At 38.9% G+C, this 21,041-nt stretch overlaps 1 protein-coding gene across 8 annotated transcripts in view; it reads left to right on the top strand.

Annotated features, from left to right (window-relative positions):
* The window catches only part of LOC149319486 (dystrophin-like), a 1,434,671-nt gene that overhangs the window by 551,743 nt on the left and 861,887 nt on the right, over positions 1-21,041 (top strand). For 6 of the 8 annotated variants that reach the window (XM_089511816.1, XM_089511815.1, XM_089511810.1 and 3 more), the window contains exons 9-10: positions 17,058-17,249; positions 17,539-17,720. In XM_089511816.1, coding sequence (XP_089367942.1) covers positions 17,058-17,249; positions 17,539-17,720 — 374 coding nt within the window. Of the gene's footprint in view, positions 1-4,151; positions 4,287-17,057; positions 17,250-17,538; positions 17,721-21,041 lie in introns of all 8 variants that reach the window. The other 2 variants (XM_089511819.1, XM_089511811.1) reach the window with 2 other exon arrangements.

Here is a 21,041-nt window from a genome sequence, read left to right as displayed (position 1 = left end):
ATAAGTTGGAAACAACCTGAAGGAACATAACAGTTAGTATACTGATTGTTCACACAGTGTTAGGAACTTGCACAATTGAGAAATACACCCATTTTCCTTATCTCTTGGTTTCTCCTCTCATCTCTCTTTTTACTCATTTTACTGTCCATCCATCCATCCCTGATTTCTTGGGTAATATGATTTGAAGAGCTAGTTATGTTGAGGCTATCAATTTTAAGCCAAAGGAACAAGTTAGCAAATCTTGTACCCTCACCATTTCTCTTTCTGTGCTAACTTCCCTTGACCCTGAAGCATGGTGAACCTGTGGATGAGACATCTCCAAGATGCCATGCCGTCCACTGCTCTGCTTAGGTCCTGTAAATTCAGGCCTGGCACTTCTCTGATCATCTATCCAGTCTTCCTCTTTTTCTTCTGCTAGCATTATTGTCTTTTCTAATAACTTATGCTTTCTCATGATGTGGCCAAAGTACAACAGCCTCTATTTAGTCATCTTGGCATTCAGACATAGTTCATGCTTGATCTGTTCTAGGACACATTTGTTTGTCTTTTGGATTGTCCACCCAATGTCTACTCAGAAGTAAATACAATAGATTACAATACATTTCCAATCATTTACTGTATTTATCGTTGCTCATATAGTGCTGTGCACTTGAATAATTAAGTGGAAAGATCTCCAATACATTTATAGAGGCTCTGTGTCCTCTAGCTGAATTAACACATCATTTGTCGCCAACCTTTAAGGTATTTGAAAGGTAAATAAAAGTATAGGTTTCACCTTTGACAAGGTTGTCAAGTTGTGTCCGACTGTAGGGGGTGGTGCTCTTCTCTGTTACTAAGGCAAAGAAGCAGTGTTGTCAAAGATGTTCATGTGGCCAGCATTACTGCACAGTATGCTGTTACTTTCCCACTGAAGTAGTATGTGTTTACCTACTTGCACTTTTACATGCATTTATACAGTTAGGTTGGCAGAAGCTGGAACTAGTGACAGGAGCTCATGCCATCATGTGACACTTGGGCTTCAACCTGCCACCCTGCCAGTCTTGCAAGCATCAGAGTCAACATCTTAACTGCTGAGCCACCATGTCCCTTTTGAAAGTGAAGTGAACAGTATCTAGGTTGGTGAGAATGGGGATAGGGAGAAAAAAGAGCAGATACACAAACCAGTAATAAAACCTAGGCCCCATCCACACTCAGGAAATAACCCAGTGTGAAACCTGGTTATTTCAGTGATTTTCAGAGTGGCCCTAAATACACCTTGAGCCATTTGTGTGTGTGTGTGTGTGTGTGTGAAAGAGAGAGAGAGAGAGAGAGTGCAGAAAAAAAACACTTTATCTGGTGCATTTTACATCAGGTCCCTTACCGTTTTTTTTGTTTTGTTTTGTTTTGTTTTGTTTTTTTAGTGCTGGAGCGATCTACATCTTTGGTAGTGTGAATAAGCCATCAAAGTGATTTGGATCATGTTGCATCATTCCCAGAAATGGAGGCACCTCCATTTTAAACCAAAATGGTGGCAAGTGTGAATGGCAAGAAGGTTAAAATGGCATGGAGAGATTCGGAAAGGGAAAACATAGTGGGAACTCCAATCTGGACCTGGAAAAGGGTTGTCCTTAGGGCCCGAACACCCCCGGCGCTAAAGAGAAGAAAGGGGCAGCCGCTGCAGCCCCTTTCTCCGCTGTATCACTGGCACAGCTGTTTGGTTGCCATGCCAACAATGCGGAAGCCCAAAAGGAGCTCCGTTTTGGAGCTCCTTTCCACGCCTCTGCCAGGTCACCGTAAGCAGCCTGGGGTGGCACAGAGACATGACGTGCATGCTGCAATGTTTGGATGTGGTGCCTGTGTGACGTTATCATTATGCACGCCATTTAGATGGCACCAAGTAACAATGACGCCGTGCACACGTACTAGGGTTAGGGAGTGTGCAGTTGGTGCGTGCTCCCTAATCCTAGTATCAGTGTGAGTACCCCGCTTTATGGTGGTCTGTACTGCGGCAAAGCTTCTCACAAAGAAGCTTCTTTTTACAAAGTATTTGTACCTCCACCCGAATTCTCCTTTCCCTCTTATCCTTTCTGTAGCTTGAATTTTTTCCCCCATCAGCATTGGCATTGAAAAGGTGGTGAAGGAAGGCTGGACAACCACAGCCTTTTGATGCTACATTACAGCAGTGTGTCTGCAGAAAGCAATACAATAATGCTTGAGCTGGGGAAAATAGCATTCTATTCTAGCTGGTCCTGCAGTAGCTACGTGTGCTTGTTTACAACAGGCAAGGTAAAGAGTAGCTGCCTCTAGAATTCCTTAGTGAGCATGTGTGAAAAGCACAATAGACAGAGAAAGGTAAAGCAGATTAGCCTGTGTCACCAGACACTTCCAGCACATACAATAAAAAAGGCACACTGTCATCAAAATGGAAATCATAACAAAGATAATGCAAGAAGAAGAAAAAATATCCCTGGGTATATTTTGAAGAAACTTTCAATTGGTCTCTTGAAGGTTCAAGATGTTTTGTTTATGTTTTTGTTTTTACTTATGCAAGTTTTATCTGACTGGGTTATTTCATTACTCATGAACATATTATCACCTTAGGATAAAACATTTGTTGAATCATATTGAACCTCTCTTCATTTTGTGACATATCTAATTTGTTAACAGAGGTATGCCTGTAAATGCTGATTCCTAAGAGGCTTCCAGACATTCAGTGTTAAATGTTGCTTCTTTATTGACTTCAAGAGGTGGATTAGATAGCTTTGGTTACTTTAGGAGATTAGGGATTCTCTGATTAACATTGAGAAATGTACAAGAAGCATGGAGGCTTGAAGGCCTAAGGCAGTGATGGCGAACCTTTTCCAGTTCGCATGCCGGGGGCGGGGCTTCTACCCCCAGGATGGGGGCTGAGTGCTGGGGGCAGGGCTTCCACCCTCCGGGGGTAGAGCTTCTGCACCCTTTTCAGAGGGAGGAGCCTCTGGCTCCTGCCCCGGCATTTGCCGGCCCCTGAGGGTCCCTTCTGGGGCTGTCAGAGGCCGGCAAAACGGCGGTGGAGGACAGCGGGCCATCCTCCAGCTTTTGCTGCCCCTGAGGGTTCCTTTAAGGGCCGTCAAAGGCCGGCAAAAGGGCCGTGGAGGACGGTGGGCTGTCCTCCGGCTTTTGCCGGCCCCTGAGTGTCCCTTCTGGGACCGTCAGAGACCGGCAAAAGAAGGGAAAGGGAGGAGGAGGCGGCTGGGCATGCATCCCAGCCGCCTTCTCCTCGGCCCTTCACTCCCCGGGAAAGGGCTCCATGGATCCCTTTTGCGCAGAGTGAAGAGAAGCCGGGAGAGAAGGAGGAGACAGACACACACGCCTCTGTCTCCTCCTCCCAGGTGCCATTTTCTGGCTTCCCGCTCTCAGAGAGACAGCGGGAGGCCCAAAAATGGCAGGGAGGAGGCGGAACGGGCACGCACCCATTCCGCCTTTTCCCTTGCCCCGTGCCTGGCGAAATGGCATTGAGTGCCACCCATGGCACACGTGCCATAGCTTCACCATCACAGGCCTAAGGCATAACCCAGTAATACTTAGGTATTTTCAGCCTCATATAGGATATCTGAAGATCTTATTTTACCTCAAATTTAGATTTGCATGGAAAGTTTCAAAACATTTTCTATTTATATGAGCCAATATGCCAACACAACAAAATTCTAGTCTTAGGTAGATTAGCCATTTATAGACTTCTACTGGCTGAAGAGTTATTGTAATTTCCAGAGCATTCACTTTTTAAGTAACTGACATACACTTACATAGCACCCTTGATCAGATTTCAGATTTGTTAATCTCGTGGTTGCTTGCTGACTGCTGGATTCATTTATTCAGAACTTACTACATGTTCTTGCTTCTTTCCTTTCTAAGTGTGCTGGAAGTACAGAAGTCCTTTACTGATTGGGGATGTCATGCCAGGGATAATTATCTGGCACTTCAAGGAGCCTTTCTACTCCTCATGAAAGGGTGTCATGTTAATGAAAGCAACTCCTTATGTTCTACATAGTTTTTGTCTCCTTTAATGACATTATATATAGAGGAAGTGCTAAATTGCTACTATTCCCCCTTGAAAAGAATGCTTCCTATCCATCATATTCCACACACTCATTAGTGTATGTCTGCTTTTCTTCCTAATTTCTTCTCCTTAGATCAAAGTCAGTATAGCACAGGGCCATGTGCGCACCCCTTCACCTCCATCTAAACCTCGCTTCAAAAGCTATGCGTACACACAAGCTGCTTATGTCATGTCCCCTGACCCAAAAGGGAAGATGTTCCCTCCACAGGTCTGTCAACATTACTGTTTGATGTGGATATTCTATTACTAATACGCTTGTGCCTGCTGTGGAAAATATGTGCACTTTGAAAGTTCGTGTTTGCTTGTGTCCATTTTAATTTTCAGTTTTGCTTTGCTTTGTTTTTAGTCTCAGACATTTTTTCTTCTATATGTCTTACTCTTCTCTGTAAAAATAAGCCACACTTACTTTTTATAACATTTTAATACATTAGGCAAGTATTGTAAATATGTATATAGAGAGAGGGGGGGGAGAGGGGGGGAGAGAGAGAGAATGAGAGGGGGGGTAGGTGGGTTGATTTGGTTTGGTTTTCCAAATATGATTTAACTCAAATATTAGTTAACAATAAGATAGTTATAACCATAGGTCTCTGTCTAGGGAGCTAGACAAGTATCCTCCATATATACACACACAGGTGAACTTTAACCTGGGTTTCTCAAACAGTTTTCCCTAATGCAAACCTAATGGAAAACTTCTTTGAAACTGAAATAAATTTCAGAAAAAGTATGTCTCATGTGTGACATGGCGTTTTGAGACACATAAAGTATACTTCTTAGTCCTTAGTATAGCTTGGTATCTGTCTGTGTATAAGTGTGTTAGTGTGTCAAGAATATTTATTTTTAACTTTTTAAGACATCCTGTTGAAACAAAATGGTCAGCAACAGTAAATTTTCACCCCTGTGAAAAGAGACTTTAAAATCCTTTCTATTAGCAGCAACAATAGTCAAACAAACAAATAAATTATAAAGAGTAACGGCATTTTGTGTACCCTTCTGTCTCTTTCCAAAACTTTCAGAGAAAGTCCTAAAATGTGTGTGTGTTGGGTGTGTATGTGTGTGTGTGAGATAACTAGTGGTTCTAGGAGGGAGAGAGGAATAAAATAAAGTAAAATAAAAGGACTGAAGATATCTATTTCTTCCCATTACTGGTAAGCCCTCCTCTCAGTAAATGTCTTCCTAACCTGATACTAGAGTGGGATTCTTGTTCATATGTTCCCCTGTCCATACTATACATGATTTCAAGCTGTAAAATAAACCTACATTCTTGGTAGCAATATGAACATTTATCTGTAATCAAGAAACAAATAACTAGAGTACATTCAAATTAGTCAAATTATCTTTATAATTTTTGTTTATAAAAAGTAAGCATCATCACTTCATGTTAAACTGATGTATGTTGCAGCATCCACTTATCCTACTGAATAGTTATTTATGATCAGCTTGAGAGATCAAAACGAATAGAATTCACTAAAAAAAATCAACAACAGAAAGAAAACAAAATAAGAAATTATTAGAATAAATCAAGATAGCTAAATGGGTTTTAGCAGCCCTGCTGACAATTATTTTCTTATGTTGTTAACCATTAACACTTCCCAGTTTTCCCCCCCAGTAATGGTAAAAAGTTAATATCAGCATGTAGAGTTACATTTGCAGAAAATGATTTCATGTGAAATCATTGTAGTTTGTTTTCTTAATAGAAAAGTGTTGACTTGAGTACTTTTCTGTGTAACCTTGTCACCTATTTTTTTAATTAAAGTTTAATTTAAATGTATTTAAATATTAAAATTTTTCAAAACTTCTGTGTATGTTGCAAAATACAAAGGTAAATGGCATGTATGACTCATATAAATAATTTGTGCTCTGAATACTCTATCATATAAAATCCAATGAAATATTAATCATTACAAAGTAAAACCCTACAGAATCTGTTTTAAATTTAAAATAAAACCTTTTTTCAGTGGTAACCAGTGCTTATTTGGTTGACATTTTCAATGTAAGATATGGATTGAATACATTATATGAGATCCCTCCCTCTCTTTTTTAAAAGTCCATTACATTATATTGTATAGGATCTCTGGCTGGCTCTCCACAGATTTAATTCATATGAGGTTATAGACTTAGTATAATCATTATTAATACTACGCTGAAAGTTCTGACTTGAAATTTTCCATTAAGTGTCTGGGGCTTGCTAGAAAGTAGAAACAGTTTTGGGAGCAGATATGAAAACAGCTGCAATGGAAAAAGGTGAAGCTCTTTTAAACCTAACAATGCCCATCAAAGGCTGCTACATCACAACCAAAAGAGTCACTCCACACTGTTGACTGTTTGAAATATGTCCAACAGTGTAGCGAATTTTTCCTGCACCTCCCAAATTCTGATATAGATGCATCATGATATTCAAATTGGAACATGTGCCATGGAAGTAAAGAGGTTCTTACAGGTCAGCTCTAAAAATATTATCAATTGCTTCTACTCTGTATTGCTATAAAAAGCAGTCGTAATGATAATGAGAAAATAATGCTATAATAGCACTTTAGCAAAATGAAATCATATTAAAACAAAGGCATGAAAAGGAAAACCATACTAAAATGTCAACAGCAATTTCCCATCTGCACAGAAAAATGATACAGAAACAAAAATGAATAGGCAGGCTAAAGACCGCTTTATTATTATTTTACTTTGATCTGTGGTAAGTGAGAATAGTGCAGTGTCAGCTGAAGCAGATGTATGTCTGCTATCTTTTCAGCAGACAAAAATGAACAACCCAGATCCTGAGGTCAAGCCCAAAATCACTTTGACTACAACCTTCCCACTATACATGCTGATCTCTCCCTGAGCCCTAAAGAAGAAGGCCAGACAAAATCCAGCACCAAAGATTTTCCCCTTTCCCATCCCTAACCCTCCACACACACACACATACAAAAATCATGTTTTATATGAGCTGTAGCATGAATTATATATATATATACAGTATTAAATATTCATATCATTTATTGATCCCATAGAAAAGGGCCAGAAATAATACTTTCAAAAGGGGTTAGCAATTATTAAATATGTTTTAATTTTTATTGCTACTTTTAATTTAGTACAATCTTTCCCTAAGAAGATTAATGTACTTATTTGTTCTATTTAACAGCTCCATAACTTAAATATAGATAATGTTAGCTCAATTATGTAGTGTCATCATTGTTCTATAACACATGGAGGGGTTATACTGGAATAATACTAATTGAAGAAGAAAATTCTAATTAGAGAGTTTTGCTGGAGTAGGTCATATCACTAAAAGCAATGACATTCAGCTGTTTCAGGGTGTCTCTTTGCTGTTAGGGATTCAATGTATGATCTCAGAATATAACTTGGAATTACTCAGGAGAACTGATCATATGAAATAAGTTGTTCCACAACTGACAGTGGTAGGGATAAAATCAGCATATTAACAGAACATAGTTGCCATGTGGTATGGATGTGTGCATAAATATTTGGCTGTCCTTAATTTATTTGGCCAATTCATGGCCCACTCTCAAGAACGGACAGAATTGATTTCGTAATATTAAATGATAGAAATGGGAAGATTACTATCATTAACATGAATAATTAAATTTTATCAGTACATTGAATTAGGTTGCTTAATTCACTGCATAAGTTGATAGCTTTCAAAGTAAAATGGAGTATATACAAATAATGGCATAGGAGTTGTCACTAATGACTCCATTCAAAAGTGTATTTTTTTTTGTTTCTTTTACAGTTGTAATTGGTCAAGCTGTATTTTTTCCAGAGGGACTACAAAATCCATTATATATTTGTGGTCTAGGCATAGTGGGGGCCCAACATCTTTGGAAGCTTTCACGTTAGGAAAGGGTGAAATGTGAGATCTCCTCTCACATGCTCAATTCAACTTTGTCACTGATCTCTAACTCTTGTCATTTTATTTCACACAAAAACACACATACAAAACCACCACCACCACCATTCTGTGCCATGTTTAATCACTGTTCAAGCACCATATAGGTTAAACTTTATAAAACAGTAATGTTAAAGGTTGATTAAGACTGATATGTTTACTTCAGGGAGAGGACACTGATCCACTAAAATGAAGACATTAAGTGACTGGCTTTCAAGAGCAGCCACTAAATCAATGGTATTTTTAATCAGAAATGTTGCCATTGACTCTGGCCATATGTAGAATGTTTTCTTGAACTCCCACCATAAACTATATCAATAAAGTTTGAGACTGAGTAGTGTGTATGTTAATTGCCTTTGAGCCAGCCTCAACTCAAGGTGACCTTGTGGATGAGACTGTTAGTATTGGGGGAAAACTGAGTCCACACGCAGAAGACTGCCAACCATGAAGACAAACACCACTGCAGAGTCTGGAAGTAGTTCACAACTGCTGAGGTTCTTCCGAAGAGGCTTTTAATCTTAGTTGCAGCAAGTATTTACAGTCATAATCCAGCAATATTTACACAAACCAGCATAAGGCTCCACCATCAACCGACATCTACACCACCACACTGTCTACTGGAGCATTCATCCTTATATACATAAACATAGCTAGGATCCTGATCCAACTGCCTGCTAATATTTCATCAGCTTCCTGTCATGTAGCCACAGTGACCATGCAATTTGGAACTGCTATGAATCATCTGCATGCTCATATTGCATCAGCTTTTTCTGAGTCAGTATTTCATCTTTAACCCATTGCATGCACTGAGACATTTTACACGGCTTGGGGAAAAAATATACTGTCAATCCCCTCCAAAATATCTTAGTTGCCATGCAGGATAAACAAACTATATCAGAATACATTTTTACTCATATAGTCCCAAGTACAATTCTTTAACCCAAGGCCCAGCCTACTGTTAATCTCTCATGACTTTGTACAGGTAATGCCTTTGTGAGTAAATCTGCAGTGTTTTCCTCAGACACACATTATTGCAGTTTTAGGATTCCACCCTATATTAACTCATGCACATTCTGGTACCTTACCCCAATGTATTTTGTTCTGCTTTTGAAATGTTCTGCTTCTGCCATCACAATGCAGGCTTGTGAGTCCTCATTGATCACTATTGGTATATGGCATGATTCACCAAGATCCCCCAATAGCTGCCAACAGCTTTGATTTCTGAATCTCCACAATCCTGTCAGCCTTCTTTTTCTGACACAACAGAATCTCCCCATCCTGGGTTCTCTCCACTTCAATTCTTAGGTAATTATTCAAACTGCCCAAACCCTTCAGTTTGAATTTTCTTACTAACTCCTCCTGCACATGCCTCATTTCATCCAAACTACTTGTAACCACATAAAGATCATCAACATAGATCACTATAATGATACTACCCTTGGTATACATACATGCTTTAGCCATACTCCGTTGGAATCCATGTTTGACAAGCTCATCATGTATACACCTAATTCAGCATCTAAAATTCTGCTTCAATCCATACAGGGCCTTCGTCAACCTGTATACCTTGTTGTTACCAGCACAGTCATACCCAGGAGCTTGTTCCATGAACACAGTTGTCTCCAAACACACATTTAGGTATGTTGCCTCAAAATCAAAATGCCTCACCTCAAGGTTCCTTTTTGCTGACATTGCCAACACCATCCTCAAGGTCTCAGGCTTGGCTGTTGGAGAAAAAGTCATGTCATAACTCTCAAATCTCTTCTGTGAGAAACCTTTGGCACCAATACCATCTGGCATTTCATTTTTCCTGTATACCCACTTGCATCCTACAACCTTGAGATCTACTGGCCTATCCACCACATCAAAAACCTTCCTTTCTACAAGTAACTCAAACTCAGAGTCCATAGCCTGATTCCACTTTTCTTGTTCATCTTGAGGAAATCTCAACAAGTCCTGGAAACTTTCAGGTTCTTCAGCCACTACAGTGCAAACCATGACCTCTTGAATCACAAACCTATCTGGTTCTCTTCTGACACTGTGAGTCCTTTTAGGAATGATCACCCTTGCCCTTCTGACACATTTTCACTATCCTCACTACTACTCTGCACTACTAGTTCCACAACAAATCTTTGCTTTGGTACAAATATGGGCATGGGAATGTTTTGCGAAGGTGTTTGTGTATGTGACATGAGACAATGTCTTGTGATGTGCCTGGCTCTATATCTTCTTCAGCATTAGGCAAATCCACCCCTCCATTTCTGCAATTTTGTGGCATAATGCCCTGTGGGATAAACACATCCTGCTTACAATGGATTTTCTCCCAATCACAATATTTTCCATAATTTGCGCTTCTAGAGAACATTACTTTGCCATTGTCCATCAAAAACCCATATTTGTTCCCTTCATATCCAACAAAGTGAAGCCTCCTCCATTTTGGCTCTTCCTTTGTACAAAATACAATTACATTCAGTCTATTCATCTGGAATGTGGGCTTCATCTTTTCCTACTGCTTTTATTTCAGCAGGGGGCAGTTATGGAATCCTGGATTCATAATAAGTGGTGTCTTCTTATATGACTAAAGTAAGACAGTCTCAGTTTTTCACCTTGGCTTCTAAGGAGAGTTCAGGCTTGATTTGCTCTAGGGCCCATTTATTTGTCTGTTTAGCTGTCCATAGTATATCTTCAAAACTCTTCTCCAGCACCAGATTTCAAAAGAACTGATTCTATTCTTGTCGGCTTTCTTCATTGTCCAGGTTTCACAATTATACATAGACATGTTATGTATGAGAGCATACAAACACATAATGATGAAAGTTGAATCTGCTGTTATACAAAGTGTCTTAGAAACAAGACTCACCCTGAACATTAGCAGCTGGGGCTCACATGTCAGTGGGATGGTGGATCCATTCCATCTTTCCTGTGCTATTGGCAACAATGCAACCTCCCTCCACCTTCTTTTAGATGCCAGTTTCCACTACCACTTGCACCTTGTATGTGAAACCTGCCATGACAGTCATGAAGTCTTGTAGAAGCATGGTGAATGCCCTGATCCATAGAAATCATTTTGGAGATGAAGAGGCAGTTATGGAATCCTGGATCCAGATGCAAAAACATAATACAGCACTCTGCTTCTGTCTATAACAGACAGTTGAGGAAATGAGTCCCTTATACAAGAGTACAATGTTTTTAACTTAAGATATTTATAATAGTGTATTCAGATTCATTGCAGTGCTGGGAGAAAATGTTAGTAGGGCACAGGATTTGCCACCTAAATAACAAGGGCTTAAACAGAAATTTAACTTTTGAACTGTTCTTCAAACATACAAGTTAGAAAAGGTTATCAAAATGTTTTTTTTAACTTTGAGATCCATCATTCCCTGAACTCACTGCTGCATTTTACCTTTATTTTAAATAGATTTTATTCCACTCTCGACCCTTCAGCCTTGCCTTAACTGTAGATCCTAAAGGTGCTGACAGTAAATCAGCCTTACCATGCAATTGTTTAGAAGCAAGAGATTCTTATTTCAATCATTGCATTTCTTCACTTCAAAGATAATAGAAGGGTCAATAAATGTTGCTTGAAAGAGTTCTTAAAATAAATAGGAAGAGAATGCTCCATCCTATGTAAATCCAATCCTGTCTCTAAGCAAATAGCTCTAGGTTATACATTTTGGATACATTCAATTTCACTTAATGCCATGCCTCTCTTATTTTATTGAGAACTCATAACAGAATAAATTACTAACAGTAAATGGATTAGTATGCACCTTGTCAGTGGAAATAAAGCTACAATTGATGCAAGTGCAATTGATTGTCTTAAGTCAATGTGCTCAAAACCAAATTGCAGTTTTACAGATTTATTAACCTCTCAATTTATTCTGGCATTGTTAGGTTTAATGCTCTATTTGACCTCCTTATCCACAAGTAAGCCTTGGCTCTCATTGCATTTTGTGATCTTGAATGAAGGTGCATTAACCTGAGACTAAATAATAACTTCAAAATTACTCTGTAGTTTTGGACAGACTAGTGGACTAGCAACTGAGTAGTCTTGATTTCCTGAAAGAGTATCAGTGATAGTACTGAAGGACAGGTACTGTCCTTGCTATGATGGGTTCCACTTGGATACCTCTATACATGCAACACACATTTGTATTCTTGGAACACCATACAAGGGGCTTCGGGGTTCAAGAAGAACAGCAGGTTACATTGAGACACTTGAAAGTTCTTCATACCATGTCTTTAATATCATAATATTTCCTGACCTGCAAAATGTACAAATAAAAAGGACTTTAAAACCTAGAGGCTGAGTTTCTTCTCCCTTAAATTGGATGCTGGTTTAGCTGATGCTTATGTGGTACCTGTGCAGCTGAATCAATCACATGAATCTGGCTTTCTGTTTTACAAAAATCCATTAAGAGTCTTTTGGCCTAAAGAAATTCTGTCCAAGTTACTACAGTACTTGTTTGTACTGCAGGTATGCTGTTCCTGTTATCTTTTTCTGGTTTCCCTGTTACAAATCTGGGAAAATAAAACTGCTTATTTTATGAGCCAGCATGGTGTATTGGTTTGAGTGTTGCACTAAGACTGGAGACAAGGGTTCAAATTCCAGCTTGGCCATGTAAACCCATTGGGTGACCTCATGCAAGTCACTCCTTCTCAGTTTCAGAGGATGGCAGTGGCAAACCCCCTGTGAAGAAACTTGCCAAAAAACCCCAAAAAACTCCATGATAGATTCACCTCAGAGTTTCCATACGTCAGAAACAACTTGAAGCCAAATAAAGAACAACAGATCAAAGATAGTTTCTTCCTAGAAATCTTAGGAAAAATAAAACAGTTTGTAGAAAATAGAGGTCTAAAACACATTGCAGAAATTATCCAGTTTGAGATTACTTTAACTGCTTTGGCTCAATGCAAGGGAATTCTGTGAACTGTAGTTTTGTGAGACATTTAGCCTTCTCTGTCAGAGCTCTGGTGTCACACTAAACTACAGTTCCCAGGATTCCCTAGCACTCAGTCAGGGCAGTTAAAGTCGTCTCAAACTGGATTATTTCTACAGTGTATTTTGGACCATAGTTTGCTTTGTACAAACTGTGGCTACATTTGAAAGACTGAATGGAGTTCCAGTTTCTGCATCTGGGTGTATATTTTTAGAACTGGAAAAGGTGCTGAGAAAAATAGTAAACATGATCAGGGGATGGAGTAGCCTCTACAACTGGAGCTTACAATATATGGAACATATAAAAGTATTCATGATGCAGATAGATAGTAATAATAATAATAATAATAATAATAATAATATTTATTTATATACCGCCCTGTGGCAAACCAATCCGGGCGGTTGACAACAGTAAAATATAAAATATAACAATTAAAAACACTTTATCCCTCCCCCCCCTAAGACAATATTAAACAGTATAACATATTAAAAACACAATATCAAGCATAAAAACAGCAATTAAAAAAAACCTAAAAACCCTGATATCCCTCTGTTGATCCTCGACCATCACTAGGATGGGGCCACGGGAGGAATGAGGGAATCAGGGAACCTGGGCCGGGATGGTTAGTCTGAAAAGGCCTGCCAGAAGAGATCCGTCTTGACCGCTTTTTTAAAGCTGTCTAATGATGTTATCTGACGGATCTCATTCGGCAGGTCGTTCCAGAGTTTGGGGGCGACAGCAGAGAACACCCTCTGGGAGGTCGCCGCAAGCCTAGATTTTAAAGGCTGCAGTAAGTTCCTCCCAGAGGACTGGAGAGCGCGGGGAGGATTGTACGGGAGGAGGCGGTCCCTGAGATAGATCTTAGAAAAACTAGAATGTGAAGGTTTCCCATGAAGAATGGTGGAAGAGTCAGAAGGAAAGGCTTCTTTTCACAACTCATAGTTAAACTTTTGAATTGGCTTAGAGGAAATGGTGATGGCTAGAAATTTAAATGGTTTTAGAAAGGAATTAGGAAAGTTTCTTAAAGATAAAGTTATCTACAAGTAATCATCATGATGGTGTTGTATGATGATCAGGTTCAGATACCTCATGCCTCTGAATACCAAATTCTGGGAAATAACAGAAGGAGAGTGTTGATTAGCATGCTGCTGTAAAATGTACATTCATGAAGGTACTGTCTGTTATTTTGTACATATGTTGTGTATGTATGTTTTTAATTCAATAAACTTTATTAATAAAAAAATTAAGCTTCTCATGCTGGGTATTGAAATCATTTGGATGGCAAGCTAACTGTCATGAAGACTGTTCTTGAGTCTATGGAATAAGTTTGAATTTACTTCCTTCTGTTTTGGATTAAATTAGTTCAACTGATCCCACCTATCTCATCTTGCTTTCTAAACAAAACATGACATACTTACAAACATTTGTTTGCTTTCTCCTAAGTTGTCATTAATCTTATTATCTGAGGAGACCTACAGCTCTAATGCCTCAAATTTCTTGCTGTAAAAATAAACTCAGTATATAGCAACCTAGGCCTAAATATCCTGAAACCACCACATCCTGACTGATCTTGGAATCTAAGCAGGGTCAGCCCTGTTTAGTACTTGGAAGAAAGTCCATCTATGAATAACAGATGCTGTGGGATATTTCAAAGGAAGGAATTGGCAAAATCACCTCTGAATATTCCTTGCTTATGAAAACCCTATATAATTCATGGGGTCTTCATAGGTCCACAAGCAACTTGAAGGCACAGACACAATCACACAATTAGCAGTTTGTACATCTTTCCCCTAATCATTGCAGTTAGGAAGAAATTGCTCTGCTTTTGCTTGTTCTCATCTTTCCATTTCTACATTACTCCCCTTTGTGCCTTGCTACATCAAATTAACTTTTTTTCTCTTTTAGTTTTATTTTTGAAAAGCAGAACACATGGACTCTTACAGATCAAGAGCACTTTATTTGAGGTCTATCTATTGCTGCACTTGTAAAAAACAGTTTATGTAGTTCTCTGAAAAAAGGGAGGGGATGTGTCAATTAATCCCCTTATGACTCCTTATACTTTATCTACTTGTGGTAGAGAAATTAAACAGAGAATATGTGTAATGTAGAGGTTAGTGTGGTGTAGCTGTTTAAGCACTGGGCTACAGCTCTGGAGACCAACATTCAAATCCTTGCTCAACTGTGAAAATCCACTGAATCACCTTGGGAAAATCAAAGTCTCTCAGCCTCAGAGGAAGACAAAAAGGCAAAGCACATCTGAATAAATCTTGCTAATCAATCCCCATGACAGGTTTGCTTTATTGTTGTTGTTGTTGTTGTTGTTGTTGTTGTTGTTGCTATACATCAGAAACAACATGAAGGCTCACAACAGCAACAAGAGGTATTTCTTACAGTCTTGACTGATTAATAGTGACTGCATTTTAAAATCTTCCTTCATTGGACAAATAATCACCATATGTAAGAGCCTCTTCTGTATCCCCCTCCTGTTATGGAGGGTTCTCCCCCCCCCTCCATTCCATAAATGATCCAATCAAAGATGGACGTTTATAAAGATAAAAAATGTGTGCATCGTGTAATTTATGAATGTGGACAATATGTTGATTTCACAGAGAAATACATTTCTAAGTTCACTGAAATCTATAGTTTTGTATTTACATTGAGCACAAACTTGTTTAAAGCTGCTTCCTGACTATCAAGCCTGCATGTTCTACTGTATTTTTTTTTCTGTTCTGAAAACCTGACAACACTACTTGTATGGAGAAGTAAAGTGTGAAATAAGTGTTTAGCTTCTCCCCTCCACATCCAACTGAGGCTCTAATTCTGTGTTAGGGGCAGTACAGATGGATGGGAAAACACCGCCCCTTTTTGCTGTGTAGCATTGCCACAGAAACTAAATGGCAAGGCACCGCTGTGCATCAAGAATGGAGCCACCTAGAGCAGCTCTTTTTTGCAACATCGTCAGAGCTGTGTCACAGCCCTTATGATGCTGCTTCCTGGAATAGATGTGTGGGCGCTAAGATGTTCACACATCATCAACACACACCCCGTGTGGGCAGTGCCACACAATAGTGGCACTGCTTGCACGTAGTAGGGCTCAGGAGCGTGCGGTTGGTGTGTGCTCCCGAGCCCTACTATCGCCGGCAGGGCACACTTCCTGGTGGTATGTACCAGGCCTTAGACTACTTTGGTGAGTCTAGGGACTTCCCAGAACTTGCACTGACAGTCAGAAGTGCTTGAGTATAAAATGTAGAAGTGATTGAAAGTTCACATCAGTTTTTGTAAACACACAAACACAATTGAAATGAATTATCAGTAAATCAAGGCCACAACTACTTCCCAGAGGCTTCTTAAGATGCCATTTTTCTTGTGGGATGTGGAGAAATGTCCAGAGGCTCCAAACAGAGGTGGGGAGGTTATGGAGTGATTGTTCAATTTCTGTCTGTAACTCAACGTTTCATGAGATTCACTTGATGTTTTACTTCCCTCAGGTATTCTCCAGTGTTTCTCATGTGCAATAACTGATATATTCACCTCTAAGGAGTGTGGCATAACTACAGATTAGTTTTAAGAAAAGAACATAGCCATGCAGTTCTAATAGCAGAGCCTTTGTACCATTTGCAGCTCAACACATTTTCTGCAATGTCCTCTAAAATAGTGATGGCCATAGTAAATTGGAACTAAAATGTGTAGGAGTTAATCATTTTAACCCACAATTGTGTGCATGTGCATGTGTCTGCGTGCACACAGAGAGTTGTTTCACATTGCATTTCTGTAGCTTTGTTTGCATGCACATATAATATAATCACTTGAACAAGATAATTAGAACAAAAAAAATAAGGAATAGAGTTTTACATAATCTGTGAAAACTAGATGTTAGTACAGACTTTTGATTGCAGTTATAACTGGATCTGCGTGAAGAATGACTGTTTATTTCATATTTAACAATGCTTTCTTCCTAGTCCTTTTCTTCAGTGATTTTACAGAAAATAGTCTCTGTGTTATACTATACCAACACATTCATAAGGATTTTGATGTCAAAGCTATTCTGTGGAATTAACACCACTGCATTCCATGTAAAATGTAGGGGGGGGATTAGTGCAAGTAAGTTGCATGAAGGCCAAAACTGTTATTTTCTGTTTAGCAGCACTTGGAAGGCCATGAAGAGAAGCTGTTTGCTACTTCACCTGCGCATACAGAAGTAGATCTGGAAAGCTATCAAACTGCATTAGAAGAAGTACTCTCATGGCTTCTCTCTGCTGAAGATTCACTACAAGCACAAGGAAATATATCCACTGATGTAGAAGAAGTTAAAGAACAGTTTCACACCCATGAGGTATTATGAACAACACAGATTGCAAAAACAGACACAAACACTTCACCATCTGCTAATTGCTGTTCTTATATCTGTATAGGGGATAAAGGTCGAAAGCTTGAAATTTGACTGGTATTTTGAGTCTGTTTGATTGCTTAACATAATATGTTGTTGTCCCTTGCCAAATGGTTGAATTAAGTTCCTAAAATTCTTTTAAAATATTTTATTCAGTAAAGTTTAAATGTTTAATGGAATTTGTAAATTATAAAGTATTTAGTGATAATCTTTGTTAAAAAAATTGTTTTGAAAGGGCTTCATGATGGAATTAACAGCTCACCAAGGACGTGTTGGTGATGTTTTGCAAGTAGGCAGCCAACTTCTGTCATTTGGAAAGCTTTCAGAAGATGAAGAAAATGAAATACAAGAACAAATGAATCTTCTTAATTCACGATGGGAAAATCTCAGGGTTACAAGTATGGAAAAACAGAACAAGTGAGTAAATATGAATTTGAGGAAGCAACTGTGTACTTGATACAAATTATTTGTTTCAGTAAGATCCTTGAGACAAATGCTATGCTGTATTTTTTATCCTTTTTATTGAAATTTCATGAGAATTGGAATTGATTGCAAAAGAATAGGAATAGGACAGAGCAAGTGATCTGTAAACTAGTATTAAAAGACTTCCCTCCTTTAAACAATCTTTACTTGGCTGGTTCACTATCATACTGTTCTATTCAACACAATAAAACAGAATTATAGTTTCATAACAGCCAGAGTGATGCGCAAAAGAGGGAGGGCATTTTACAGTGTTGATATGGATCCTATAATCTTCTGATTTAACAAAGCCAATACTATGCAGATGTGAGCTTTTTTGTCAGTAGAAATACAAGTACTAGTTCTGCACAAGGCTCATCGTGTGAGTATGATTTATATTTTTATTAATGAAACAAGAATAGATGAAGAAAACTATAGTTTTTTTAAATGAAACTGAAATAATTTACAATAAAAATAATTGTTGAAATAATATAGGGAGTGTATGTTACAATACAATTCATCTTTTATTCACACATAACAGCCATTTAAGTTCACAGCATCTATGAGGTAAATCCTTAGAAAGAAGTGAGAATATTTTTCCAAAGTAATCATCCATGGGCCATTTCACAGTAGTAGTATTAAACTCCTAGAAAACATGAGATATCTTTTATTGAGTTTGGCTGTATATAAACCTAGCCCAGCATATTCATTAGATGGACTAGCTATAAATTTTAGAAAGGTATTTGGGATGGAAATAATATTTGAAAATATCAGGAAAAATTATTATTATTATTATTATTATTATTATTATTATTATTGAGAAACCCTGATAAAAAAGAATCCTGGACTAGCCAGAATCTTCACTGTTTTGGACTTATTCCATGCAAAAGTTCATATAGTTGTTTTGTATAGAAAACAGTATTTTCTGCATAGAAAACTGCATTTTCTCTGCAAGAATTGGTATTTTTGTATTGAAATATTATTTTCTAGGCAGAACCTGCAGTTTTCTGTGCAGAAATGCAAAACAACCACATGCAAATTTTGTGCAGAATAAGTCACAAATTGAAAATAGCCTTTGATTGCTGTGGAGGGAAGTTGCCAATAAAACTATAACACAAATTTGGAGGAAAGGACACAACCTTATTATAACCTAGCAACAGGGTTAGGGTTGGCCCCAAAGCATGAGGTCTGAAAATGGTGCCCAGACAGGATGCCATGTGGCCTTTTATAGGCCTGATAACCAATCAGGGCCAGAAGGAAGGAGGCACCACTCCTCCTGGCCCTGAAGCCAATCAGATCCTCCCGGGGACCCGTGGCATCCAATTAGTGGGCACTTCTGCCCCCAAGTCACACTGGGAGATGTAGTCTCCCAGCGCCGGGGTGGGGCCCACCCCAGCTGCCAAAACTTGACCAATGGCGGTCCCACCCGGCCCCAGCAAAGTATGCTGGGAGCCCAGGCAGGCCCACAAAGACCTGGGAGAGCCATCTCCCTCCCCCAACAGCAACCAGGCCAGCCCTGGTAAGTCAGGGCAGCCTCATAATCTGTGTAGTCATTCTCATAGTAAGAAGAAAAATATTCTTGTAAATACCTTTGGGAAGAAACGTATAGGGTGTCTGCACTAGCAAAAAGAAGTGGCTTAAACCCAACTTGAGGCCTACCTGTTCATACAACTCACGAGCCAGAAATGAGGTGAAACCAGGATGAAGCCGTGCTCTGGGGTGAAAAACCAGAGCAAAATAATGTCCATTTGCTCTGCTCTGATGCAGAAAGTGTGCATCATCATACCAGCATATAAACAGCACAGCACAAGTGTGGGAATGTGAAAGGGCAGGGGCAGCTTACAATTCTGGAGCATCTTGGCCTTGTGAGAAGCAGCTGCTGGTGCCATTGCTCGCCATAGGTTTTTTTTTTATTCTTTTGTTGAGCATACACGCACAGAAGAGGCCAGCTCCACCACTGACCAGTCATACCATTGATCTGTCACACACTCCATGTAGTGGAATTATAACAAATACAGCAAGTCACCAAGAAAATGATGAAATAATAACATTTTATAAATTAGGCAGTCCAACAGGGGGCTATGGGGTAAAGGGGGAAGGGGGTATGTATTGGTGAGCCTGCATGATTGTGCTTTGCTAATGTGTCACTGGGTGCACAAACAGTGTATTGTTTGTATGACTGTGTGGCCCATAACACGGTCAAGCAGGGCATCAGATGGGATGCCAGCTGGGAGGGATGAGGGATGTAATTGTCAGTTACAGGTGGTGTGTTTGTGTGATTGTTGCATATGTAACATGTTTCACATGGTTGTTGCACATGCATTGGAGGAAAACAAAAAAGTAATAATAGGATGGTGTGGCTTGATGCTGTATGGTATGGACTGCTTGTAGATGTTTAGCCCACATTGGGAGAGGTCAGAGGTTTCTTCTGATTGAGGAAACCCAGGGAGTCAAGAATTGCATCCCTAAAAGACATCTTTCCCAGTTCTAGTAAGAAATAACAGGGGTTGAAGCTGGGTCTGTTCAGATACAAAGCATGTAGTTTTCTCCTAAAAATAGAAATGTGTCAGCAGCCTAAAGAAAGTGAGATGTCAAATTTTGGCATGTCTCCTTAGGTCATGTATACATTTTTATGGGTAGAAACTATCATGGCAGTAAAGAAGGAACAAGGGGTGAAGGAAGTGAATTGAACATTGGAATGCATTATAGATATTGCATTATCTTTTATTCTTAAATTAAAGGAATCTTAGGGGGATGAAGAGTTGTCATTTCCTCTGAGATTTCATTTAAGAGAGAAATGAAAGATCCACAGTTTTCAAATGCCCAATTCATGTCTGTGAGAGTCGGTGAAATCTTGAATCATTTTTCATGTATTCCTTAAATTGTCTTGTTCCTTTTTCCCCTTCTTTTCACCTTATGCAGAGTACTGTACAAATGAGAAGGGTGCTGCATCCATAATTTGATGACAGTGGTAAATTCTGGGAAAACAGTTAACCTTGGGCACATAAAAAAATATGATTAAGCCTATGTCTAGTGCAATTGAACTTTGTCCACTTTTGTACAGTATGTTACAAGGAAGTCTGTCATAAAAACTACCTAGAAGAGTGGAATGATAAGCCACTATTAAATGCTTTAAATTATTAGGAGATTTATGGCATATAATTATCCTTCATGGTAGAGCTAGATTAATAGGGCTCACATAGGCACTGTGAAAATTAGTCATATATTTGTTAGTTTCTTTTTAAAAGTAACTGGATTTGTGTACAGTTAAGGTTGATT

The sequence above is a fragment of the Sceloporus occidentalis genome, unplaced genomic scaffold, assembly GCF_023333645.1.
Source record: "Sceloporus occidentalis isolate IW3139 unplaced genomic scaffold, rSceOcc1.0.p SCAF_2, whole genome shotgun sequence".
In the NCBI taxonomy this organism is placed as follows: domain Eukaryota; kingdom Metazoa; phylum Chordata; class Lepidosauria; order Squamata; family Phrynosomatidae; genus Sceloporus; species Sceloporus occidentalis.
The sequence above is the reverse complement of the archived record's forward strand: the minus strand, read 5'-3'. Positions and strand labels throughout refer to the sequence as shown.